This window comes from Amphiprion ocellaris, chromosome 2 (genome assembly GCF_022539595.1).
Source record: "Amphiprion ocellaris isolate individual 3 ecotype Okinawa chromosome 2, ASM2253959v1, whole genome shotgun sequence".
In the NCBI taxonomy this organism is placed as follows: Eukaryota; Metazoa; Chordata; class Actinopteri; family Pomacentridae; genus Amphiprion; species Amphiprion ocellaris.
Genome location: NC_072767.1, coordinates 9364216 through 9376426, shown reverse-complemented (window position 1 = coordinate 9376426; position 12211 = coordinate 9364216). Strand labels below are relative to the sequence as shown.

Sequence of the window (12211 nt, the reverse complement as noted above, 5' to 3'; positions counted from 1 at the left end):
GTACAAAATGAATCAGTTTTGCTGCCGTTCTGTCCAGTGTAAACACAATTCTGGATTACATGTATTTATTTATTTCTCTCCTTTACGTTTTCCAGGGAAGTTTGTTATTAGTTTTAAAGAATTCCCTTTAAATGCCTTGCATCTCCCAGAGCGCATTTTTCAATGTCCAAGAAAAGCAGTTGCCATAAAACCACACTGTAAATACTGGTACAGGTAATGTCTTAACTTGGGCTGTTGTAGACAACAATAAGAAAATATATTTCATGAAAGGTACAAGAGTTCATCTTTCTAAGAGTATTATCTGTTTTTTGGGGCACGACCAAAAAAGGTTGCAAGTACAGAGGATTTCGTGGAATCCCTTGCTAAACTATGTCAATATGTGAATATATTCACAGACAAAAACTTGAGTACTTATTCTGAGATACTTGGTATGTGAAATTAAACTGAGCGATAGAGATTCAGAAATCAGTCTTGCTCTGCACAATGTTAGACTGCTTGGTGATTCTGCTCATAGTGCCAATCTGATCCACATAACAAGTGTTAAAGGTCCGAGGCTGTACACAAGTAGCCTGGATTGTAGCATTGGGTTCAACAATGCCAAAGACTTTGAGGGAGGTTACTGGTGGTGACAGGCTTTCCATGCAGTCCTTGCAGCATTTGTGTGAAGGTACCTCAGGTACACTGACTGATATGTAATGTTCTTAAAGTACAGAACAAAAAGATAAATGTCACTGGCCATTTCATATCTGAACAGTATTTTTCTTTGTCTAATCTATCCATAAATGGTCTGATCAACTGCTTCACAAAATATCTGCCTATGCCAGGCCTTTAAGTGTTTGCTACTCCAAATATTTACCACATACAAATAATGAAAGTTTAGCAAATGTTTCTTTAAACACCAAAAACCAACCCCCCTTTTTGAAAAGTGGCGCAAATAAATACTTGGTTAAGAGGCCTTGGATTAACGGACATAAAAAAATTTTGTGTCACCATTCTGATATAAGACATGCTTTTATTGGCCTGCTTATACTAACAGGAGAGTCACGAGAACAATACTGGCATGATTGCAAACCCTACACACTGTGTGACAGCAGCTATCTTACAGGTTCACTCTGTGACACAAGAGACGGATGGAAAACATCCTGGGTCACCGTTACTGAGCTCATGTCAGATTACTGCTGAGGAAGTCACAATGCTTGATCAATCACTACACTAAAACATACACAGAAAGTAAAATGAGGGCTGCAAATGTAATGTATCTGAATTACTTCTGTTTTTAAACATACCAAAAAATATGTTGCAATTTGAAAAGGTGGATGGACTAAATTTTGGCATCATGCTTTCACTTACTTTAAAGAACTGTTCAATGATTAAAATAACTCCAGATTAACCTTCTGTCAGCGTACTGACTAAGTTTCATCTTTGAAAATAAAAACATAAATATGCAAGCAATAACATGTCAGCACATTATCATACATCTGATGCCACTCATGTTTTAAAACTGTATATTGTTTTTTTTTTACTTCTAGGTTTAAGTTGATTTATTTGCAGCTCATCTCACCACAACATTCCCTTTGGAGCCATTGTAGAGTCTTCCATCATTTTTGCATGAATTTGCAAAGCAGACAGTTGTCCATCTGCAACTATCTATACATTTACAGTTTCATGACAGGCAAACTCCATCTGCTGGGGTTTACCAGAACATATATAAAGGGCCTGGTGGTGAGCTTTTTCCCCAAAACATTTCGTCACATTAACAATGACACAGTAATAAAATACACAGCTAATGCGGTACCAATTTGAGCATATCTGTTGGGTTGGAAGTGTGTGTCTCATGTCTTATTCAGACTCACTGGTTTGTAGATGTAGGTAATAACAGTACTACTATAGAGAGGATTTGGTGGTATCTCATGTCTTTGGTCACCAAAGCTCTAATCTCTAAACAGTAGGACCACAATTTGGACGACAATTAAAGACCAAAGTCACACAGTGTGTAGAGAATTCTTAGGCATTCCTCATGAAGCCATTAACAAATATTAAATAGTAAGTAGTTAAGGTCCAGGTCAAAAATGGCCACAGTTTTAATGTAACATTTCAGGACATACAAAGAATATGTCCAAACATACAATTCATGGTCAAATGCAAAACCTAGAGACACAGAGGAGAATCACAACATTGCGCATTTGATCCACATGTCTACATGTTGGTCTCCATCTTTCTATGCTCATCTACTGCTGAAAGCCATAGGAAATTAAAGTATTCACAGCATGTGCCATTCAAGAACAGCAGTAACATCAACTATGAGGAGCTGACACTAATGTTCTCTCATTCTGGCTCTTCTCACTGCTGTGTAGACTTTGAAAAAACAATGACACTACAGTCCAAACACACAGCATCCAGCCCAAATCGCCATGCTTCAGTGCATGGTACAGTACAATGAAGAGCTTCATCACGTGGTCCAGAACTTAAAATTACTAGAATAAAAATCATTTAAAAAAATTAAAAGACACATTTGAGACAAAAATATACACTTACATGAGACCATAAAACCTGCACCAAAGCATGTTGTGTGGACACACTCCTAATTGTCAACCCTGTTCCTTCATCCAAGTCATGGCGGAGAGACTCATTCACTCTTCACCTCCTATTGAGGAGCAGCTCTATACTTTTCACACAAAACACCTCAAAAAAAGAAAAGCACAACAAAAGGCAAAATTAAAAATATGCACATCTCAACCTGATGAAAAAAATCTTTAAAAAAGCAACATGTAGAAAACAAAATAAATTAAGGCATGCAAAAGATAATGTCAAATCTTGAGATTTGGATACTTTTCTGAGCCAAACATCTTATATCTTTAGAAGAGCTTCCTGTTAGGAAGAAACCACTCTTATTAAATCCTCAAAACAAAGGTAGCTGCCAAAATAAAAATCAAACCAACTGGAATATCACTGTAATATGTCCAAGGTTTTAAAGGCCCATATTTACATATTTGTGTTCTGTGCTCGGGCATTAAGAGGCTGATATTTACATACATGTTCATGCGGATTCAGCAGCAGTGCAGCAAAACAAACAGCAAACACAGTGATACAGACAGGACTGCTTTTTCAAACATCCAGAATCAAAGAAAAATAAATACCATGTATCAAATTTTTTTTTTTAAAGTACATCACAAACAATAATGTTGAGTTTGTGTCCCTCCTTTTAAAGGAATACTGTGACCTAACAAAATGACATGTGTAACACAAATGTTAATGCAAATTGAGAGGAACTTGTCTGTTGGCTTGTAAGGTGATGGTGATACATCAGAAGTGAAGCAGTGCGGAGCTGAGCAGAGGGAGCTGTGGTTCTGCCACATTAAGGCTTTGCAGTAAACATCAGTCAAGATGCTGCTGCCCCCCCACCCCCAGCTGAAATCAACACTCTTGTCAACTTGTAGTACTTAAGCTGGCACGAACAAAAAGACATGCAGCAATGCATTCAACGCTCTCACTTACACACTCGCACACTCACACACATAGTTCACTTTAAGAGACTTGCCAAGGCCTCTTCCTTTTTTTTTTTTTAAATATTTTTTTCAAGTTGGATTTTCTTTATTATCCACAGTAAGATTTCTTGGCAGCAGTATACAGTGCACCTCTTCATCCCTCCCAGCCTGTTCCTCCCTCCTCTTCGCCACAGCTCTACCTCTGAACGGCTGAAGGGGGTGCCGGGAGGCCCGGCCGGAGGGGTGCTGGGTCAGCTGGGGGAGTGTAGGAGGATTGGTTGGATCAGTTCAGTAGTCTGTAATAGGGGCAAGCTCAGGGTACAGGTCCACCGAGATGTTCTTGTAGAGGCTGCTGAGGGAGATGTGGGGGCTGTAATGGATGTTGTTGAGGCCATCCAAGTGTTGTCGCTCTTTGGAATACCTCAACAGTTTATACCTACAAACACAGGGGTAATGTCAGTATTTATGCACTCCATCTGTCCTGCCGCCACTTTAGTGAAACAAATACACTTTTCTCTAGACTGTTACCACTTGGCTCTAATACATAATGGTGGTGTTTCAGCAAGGTTGAGCTGTGGTTCAATACTACTGTCTACCAATACTTTGTTAATTATTACAAAAAATACCTGGAAATATATATAGTTGATTTTTTGCAAAGACTCAATAATTTTATGAAACTGTTCATTACTGTAGTTTTACCTTTATGACATTATTCCAAGAGAACAACAGAGCATTTCCCTGGGACTATATTTAGCAGTGGATTAATCCACATTTACCACTGTGGTCAGTATTGCAGAAGAATGGTGTATGTATGATTAAGTCAACATAAACTAGAGCTTTAGCGATAGTGGATTATTGGGACCGATGCCAAGTTCTTCCTTGTGTGTGAGATGCAACCCAATTTCAAAATCTGTTAGAATTAAAACTCACATAGTGTGAGTCCGGTCTAATTTGAATCAAATTGGGAAGGGTATTGCTGCAAGGCTCAGATCAGTGTATTAGTATATTCAATACCTCAGTCAATGTGATTAGACCCTGAGAGTGTGCAGCATCATCTTTGCTTACATTCATCACATGGGGAAATAGTGTGCTTAAAATTAATAATCTAAACTTCAAAGTGTAGGTAAAAATGGAGGTGTTCTTTATGGACATGAGGAACAAGTTAAAGGTTAAAAGTCTGACATTTTCACAGTTATTTCTCATCATGCATAAGTTAAAACATACATGAAATAGTCATCATAAAAAATCCAATCTTTGAAAACATTTTAACAAAAACATTGATGATGCATAGGTCAACTAGTGATATTTTCTGAAACATAGGTATTTGCATGTCACAGTAACACACAACAGAACATATCGAACACTGTATAATAGAAAATATTTGGTCATAAATTTGAAATAAAGCAGTTGTTTTTTTTAGTTCAGCTTTCATAATTGATTAAGCAGGTTTGAGAAGTTTTACCACAAAAATATTGGTAGATAGCTTAATCCATGTAGAATACAGTTCTGGAGTTTTAAAGTGGTTATCAAAATATACCTTTAAAAATCTATATATTATTTTAAACATGGGCATGTTTTTCATTTTTAGGCCCCACTTTGTAGACAGAAGCATTGGTTTGGAGGATACTTTTCATGTAGTGTTGTTTTTTATTTTGGAATCATCACTGCATTAGGCCCTTAGGATGACATTAGCATACAGTGGCATGAAAAAGTATCTGAACCCTTTGGAATTTCTCACATTTCTGCATAAAATCACCATCAAATGTGATCTGATCTTTGTCAAAATCACACAAATGAAAAAAAACTGCTTTAACTAAAACCACCCAAGCATTTATAGGTTTTCATATTTTTAATGAGGATAACATGCAAACAATGACAGAAGGGGGAGGAATAAGCAACTGAACCTTCACATTTAATATCTGGTTGCCCCCCCTTTGGCAGCAATAACTTCAACCAGACGTTTCCTGTAGTTGCAGATCAGTCTGGCACATCAATCAGGATCAATCTTGGACCATTCCTCTTTACAAAACTGCTGCAGTTCGGTCAGATTCCTGGGATGTCTGGCATGAATCGCTCTCTTAAGGTCATGCCACAGCATCTCAATGGGGTTCAAGTCAGGACTTTGACTTGGCCACTCCAGAACGTGTATTTTGTTCTTCTGAAACCATTCTGAAGTTGATTTACTTCTGTGTTTTGGGTCATTGTCCTGTTGCAGCATCCATCCTCTTTTTAGCTTCAACTGTCTGACAGACGGCCTCAGCTTTTCCTGCAAAACATCCTGATAAACTTTTGAATTCATTTTTCCATTAATGACTGCAAGTTGTCCAGGCCCTGAGGCAGCAAAACAGCCCCAAACCATGATGCTCCCTCCACCATGCTTCACGGTGGGGATGAGGTGTTGATGTTGGTGAGCTGTTCCATTTTTCCTCCATACATGATGTTGTCTGTTCCTCCCAAACAATTCAACTTTCGTTTCATCAGTCCACAAAATATTTTGCCAGAAGTTCTGTGGAGTGTCCAAGTGCCTTTTTGCGAACATTAAACATGCAGCAATGTTTTTTTTTAGACAGCAGTGGTTTCCTCCGTGGAGTCCTCCCATGGACACCATTCTTGGCCAGTGTTTTACATATTGTCGATGTATGCACAGAGATATTGGACTGTACCAGTGATTTCTGTAAGTCTTTAGCAGACACTCTAGGGTTCTTTTTTACCTCTCTGAGCAATCTGCGCTGAACTCTTGTTGTCATTTTTGGTGGACGGCCACTCCTTGGGAGAGAAGCAACAGTGCCAAACTCTCTCCATTTGTAGACAATTTCTCTAACTGTGGATTGACAAACATCCAGACTTTTAGAGATGGTTTTGTAACCTTTCCCAGCTTTATACAAATCAACAATTCTTGATCGCAGGTCTTCAGAGAGCTCTTTTGAGAGAGCCATGGTGCACATCAGACAATGCTTCTCATCAAGACACAATTCTTACCAGGTGTGTGTTTTATAGTGGGCAGGGCAGCTTTAAGCCTCTCCTCAGTGATTGGACACACCCCTCACTTAAATTATTTGGTAAAAATTGGTATTAATTGCTCTCAAAGTCTCCTTAGGCAGAAGGTTCAGTTACTTATTCCTCCCCCTTCTGTCATTGTTTGCATGTTATCCTCATTAAAATTATGAAAACCTATAAATGTTTGGGTGGTTTTAGTTAAAGCAGATACTGTTTTTTCATCTGTGTGATTTTAACAAAGATCAGATCACATTCAGTGGTGATTTTATGCAGAAATGTGAGAAATTCCAAAGGGTTCAGATACTTTTTCATGCCACAGTAGTATAACCATGAGCAAATGCACAGATCTGTTTTTGTGGGACATTTTCAAACCTTGACATACACTGCCTGACCAAAAAAAAAGTCACACATTCAATATTTCGTTGAACCACCTTCAGCTTTGAGAACGACACGTTTGCCATGGCATCGTTTGGATAAGCTTCTACAATGTCACAGCATTTATTTCTGTCCAGAGTTGCATTAATTTTTCACCAGATCTTATATTGATGATGGGAGAGTCAGACCGCTACGCAAAGTCTTCTCCAGCACATCTCAAAGATTCTCAGTGGGGTTGAGGTCTGGACTCTGTGGAGGACAATCCATGTGTGAAAATGATGTCTGAAGCTCCCTGAACCACTCATTCACAATGTGAGCCCCATGAATCCTGGCATCGTCATCTCGGAATATGTTCATGCTATCAGGGAAGAAAAACTCCATTGGTGGAAAGAGCTGGTCATTCAGTATATTCAGGTAGTCAGCTAACCTCATTCTTTGAGAACATAATGTTGCTGAACCTGACCAACCCCAGATCATAACTCTAACCCCCACAGGCTGGTAGGTACTAGCCATGATGAGTGCATCACTTCATCTGCCTCTCTTCTTACCCTGATGCCCCCATTACTTTGGAACAGGGTCAATCTGGACTCATCAGACCACATGACCAACCACATTTGTTCCTCGAAGCTGATTTTTCACCACTATCCTTCAGAGTTTAATAATGCGTTGGACGGTTCTTAACCTGATTTTAGTAGTTTCAGAAATCTACTTAGTTGCTTTCTTTGCTTGATGTAGGCCAACAATTCGACCCTTCTGAGACAGATTAAGATCCTTTCCATGACCACAGGATATGCCTTCCAGCATTGTTGTTTAAGAAATGAGACGCTCCTCACTGCATCAGCTGGGGTTAAATAAGTTGTTGCCATCTGAAACATATTCATCACTGCAGTAATTATCCAGTGGAAGATTTTTACCTATTTGCTTAGTTAAATCCAGGCGGCAACTTTTTTTTTTTTTTTGGCTATGCAGTCTATATTTAATGGTAGTCTTGATACACTTATGTGAGCTAAACTTTAGTGATAAATTTAATCTCAGGATCATTGCTGAAACTGGATTGTCTTGGTTTGTGTTACATTGGGAATAAACTTGGCCGTCAAGACCAATGTCATTAGTCGCAGTCACTGAACTATGTGCAGAAAGTTAAAGTGTGAGTACAGGTGTATTTTTTGTAACTGCTTAAGAGTTTTCCTTCGAATAAGTATATTAACTTGGTAAGAGTAATAAGTAACAGTTCACTCTATGTGCATATGCCCATAAAAAAAATCTTATTATAATATTATTAAGATATTAAGATTAAGTTCTGGAGTTCCAAAACACTTTGGAACTTCAGAACTCTGTTCTACTTGGATTGGACTATCTATCAATATTTTAGTTTTTATGGTACAAGTTGTCATACCTGCTCAGTCAGTTATAAAGTGAATAAAAATATAACTTTCTCTTAATTTCTGTGATCAAGTATTTCTTATTTTAAAAAATATTCAATGTTTAGTTTTGCATTATTGTGACATGAAACTACATATGGTTCAGAAAATATCATTAGTTGATTTCTACAATATTTGTTTTGTTAATATTTGCTTCAAAATAGGAGTTCTCATGATGGCTTCATTATTTTTTCATATTTCAACTCATCCATAATCAGAGACTGTTTAATCTACTCGTCCAATATTGCAGATTTTGAATCGGTGAGTTCAAGCAAATCAGTTCGTAGTTTTTACTTTGCTGCAAGAACCATGGCAAAACACTGTTGATAAACTTGGTAGAGACCTGGAGCACTGGCATAGAAAAAAATAATTTTGGTGCTGACCTGTATTATTTTTTTAAAAAAATGTAAGAATGTAAGATAGGGCATTAGCCTTGGCTGAGGACTGCACTCTCTGATTGCCCTTCGAGTTTCAAGAAGTTAAATTCTGTTTGTGTACAATATTGGAGCCAGTATCTTGTGGATGCGGGTCACTGCAGAAAAAAAAAAACAAAAAACATGTCCCTCGGCAAGACACAGAAACCCAAAATTGCTAACGGTGGCAGGCAAGCACCTTGCATAGCAGCTCTGTCGCCACTGATGTGTGTGAATGTGAATGAGAAACGCATTGCAAAGGGATTTGAGTACCGCTAAGGTAGAAAAGCACATATAAGTGCAGACCATTTACCATTCGTTTTGCAATTGCCACTTTTAAAGGAGTGGGACCTTTTTGTAAATTTAAGACAAAAATCGGCTTTACCTCCCAAGAAACTGCACTTCTCCTCTGTGGTGGTGAGGAATTGACTTGTACTTGCCAATTTCTCCCTCTGGTCGTGTGACATTCAGGTCAGCATAGTGAACCCTGAGAAGAAATTTGGCTGCATTATTATTTACAGCATTAAACCAGACATGAGCATATCAACCCTTTTGTTTCAACATTTGACTAACAAAAATCTATGTAGAGATGTACTTGTTCTACATTTGACCTGAACAATAAACTGTACAAAATATTATTTCCTGTGAATAACAGTTCTAGTCACCAATCAAGGCAGTGCCCCTATTAAATCTCTGTTGTACCTCTGACTAAAGAAAGCAGTGAAAAACAGGCTAGCACTTTGGTACACTTCACAACTGTTCACCTCAAAGGAGACATTACAAGGGCTGAAATGGAAGTGGCATTCCACTAATGAAGCCAAATGAAACTAATCAGCTAGCTAGACTGCAAGATTGTCTTAAGGACATAAAGACCTGGATGACCTATAATTTCTTACTACTAAATTCAGACAAGACTGAAGTCATTGTATTTGGCCCCAAACATCTTAGAGAATTGCTTTCAAAGCATATAGTTACTCTGGATGGCATTATATTGGCCTCCAGTACTACTGTGAGGAACCTCGGTGTTATCTTTGACCAGGACATGTCCTTTAACTCGCACATAAAACAAATCTGTAGGACTTCCTTTTTCCACCTGAGAAATATTGTGAAAATCAGGAACATCCTGTCTCAGAGTGATGCAGAAAAACTAGTCCATGCATTTGTTACTTCTAGGCTTGACTACTGTAATTCCTTATTATCAGGTTGTCCCAATAGCTCTCTGAAACATCTACAGCTGATCCAAAACGCTGCAGCCAGAGTACTGACGGGAGTTAGCAAGAGAGATCATATTTCTCCTATATTGGTTTCTCTTCATTGGCTCCCTGTTAAATCTAGAATAGAATTCAAAATCCTTCTTCTGACATATAAAGCTCTTAACAACCAATCTCCATCATATCTTAAAGACCTGATAGTACCATATTACCCTAGCAGAACTCTTCGCTCTCAGACTGCAGGCTTACTTGTTGTTCCTAGAATCTCTAAAAGTAGAATGGGAGGCAGAGCCTTCAGTTATCAGGCACCTCTCCTGTGGAACCAGCTCCCAGTTTGGGTTCGGGAGGCGGACACCCTCTCTATTTTTAAGACCAGGCTTAAAACCTTCCTTTTCGACAAAGCTTATAGTTAGGGCTGACTGGGTGACCCTGACGGGGTGAGCTGGTGTTTTCATTTGCACAACTGACTTCCCCTCTTGACGTCCCTTTAGTTTGCCCCTAGTTATGCTGCTATAGGCCTAGGCTGCTGGGGAACCTCTCTTGATGCACTGAGCCCTTCTGTAACTACCTATGTATTTACTATATATACCATTATTGCATTACATTCACTCTGTTTCTTTCTGTGTCCTTTCTCCGAGTGTCCCTGGTCCCAGAGCTGGATGCTGGATGCTTCAGATGTGTGGCTGTGTTTTATGGTCCTTGTGTCCCACCCCCCCACCTCTCTATCTCTACCCCTCTATCTGTATCCCTCTATCTCTACCTCTACCCCTCTATCTCTACCTCTCTACCTCTTCTGTCCCTCTCAACCCGCCCGGCCAGCAGGCAGATGGGTCCCCCCACATTAGAGCCGGGTTCTGCTCGAGGTTTTTTTCCCTGTTAAAAGGGTGTTTTCCTTGCCACTGTCGCCTTTTGGCTTGCTCTGGGGGTCAGGCATATGGGTTCTGTAAAGCGTCTCGAGACAATTTGACTGTAATTGGCGCTATATAAATAAAATTGAATTGAATTGAAAATTGAATTAATGCCAAGACTGCATCTTATTCATTATCAGGAGAAAGAAAGAACAACCCTAAGTTTCTTTTCAGCACTGTAGCCAGGCTGACAATCACAGCTCTGCTGAGCAATGCATTCCTTTATAAGCCTCTTTACAAATAAAATGAAACTGTTAAAGAAAAAAAAAATCACCAGATCAAGTAAAAGAAGCTTTAGGAATATCTGTAAGATCTGATGTATATATTCAGACAACTCCTTTCCTGTGGATCTCTCTCAGCTGACTTTAAACAATTCTCAAAACCACAAACACATTTTCTCTTTCAATCTGATAAATCTAATACATCCTTAACAAGGCACACACCATAGCCTTTGTAGACTGATGTATTCAAGTCTACTTAAAGCGTCTACTCATGAGCCAAGTGTTTTAGTCAATTACAGATGTACTGTTGTAAACTAAAGGGGAATAGATGTAAGATGTATGTCTGCTAAGAAAATATTAATGTACAGTCATGAACAACAGCTTACATACACTTGTAGTGACAATGTGTATCGTGGCAGTCTTGAGTTTACAATAATTCTTACAAATCTAATAATATTTTATATGATTGAATCATTGAAACACATGTCTTATTCACAAAAACAATTATCCATTTTGACTATACGGACAAAGAAAATTTCTTCTGGAGGTCAGATGAAACAAGAATTGAGCCACAATGATTAAAAATATGTTTGGAGGAGAGAAGGTGAGGCCTTTAACCCCAAGGAAGCCAAATCTACAATCAAGCACGGTGGTGGTAGCATTATGCTCACGGGCCGTTTTGCTGACAGTGAAGCTTTACACAAAATAAATCAAAGAACAAAGGAGGATTATCTCCTCATTCTTCAGAAAAACCTAAAACCATCTGTTGAATCTTGGACACAGTTGGGTGTTCCAACAACACAATGACCGCAAACAGAGACAAAAAGTGGTAAAGAAATGGCTAAATCAGGCTACAATTAGACTTATTTTAGACTGCACTCCACAAAGTCCTGACTTCAACCTCTCCAACAACCTGTGAACTGAGGAAACAAAAGTGTGTCTTGTGAAAGCCAATAAGTTCAGTTGAACTCTACCAATTCTTGAAAGAGCACCATTTAAAGATGCAACCAGACGCTTGTGGATGGAGACCCTCAGCACTTAGTTGAGGTGAAAATGGCCAAGGGACATTTAACCTGTCCTATTACATTGATTATTCGAACAATAAATAGCGCTCAATGTCTGCATTCAGTTTCAGATTTGGGTTTTGCCTGTGCAGACTGCATCTATACTTAAAGGGATA

At 38.8% G+C, this 12211-nt stretch overlaps 1 protein-coding gene across 2 annotated transcripts in view; it reads right to left on the bottom strand.

Moving 5' to 3' along the window:
- Window positions 1-2057: 2057 nt before the first annotated feature.
- The window catches only part of b4galt6 (UDP-Gal:betaGlcNAc beta 1,4- galactosyltransferase, polypeptide 6), a 30039-nt gene continuing 19885 nt past the window's right edge, over window positions 2058-12211 (bottom strand). For both annotated transcript variants that reach the window (XM_023271877.3, XM_055014023.1), the window contains 2 exons: window positions 9077-9178; window positions 2058-3921 (listed from right to left, as the gene is read on the bottom strand). In XM_023271877.3, coding sequence (XP_023127645.2) covers window positions 3774-3921; window positions 9077-9178 — 250 coding nt within the window. In that variant the 3' untranslated portion in view covers window positions 2058-3773. The remainder of the gene's footprint in view (window positions 3922-9076; window positions 9179-12211) is intronic.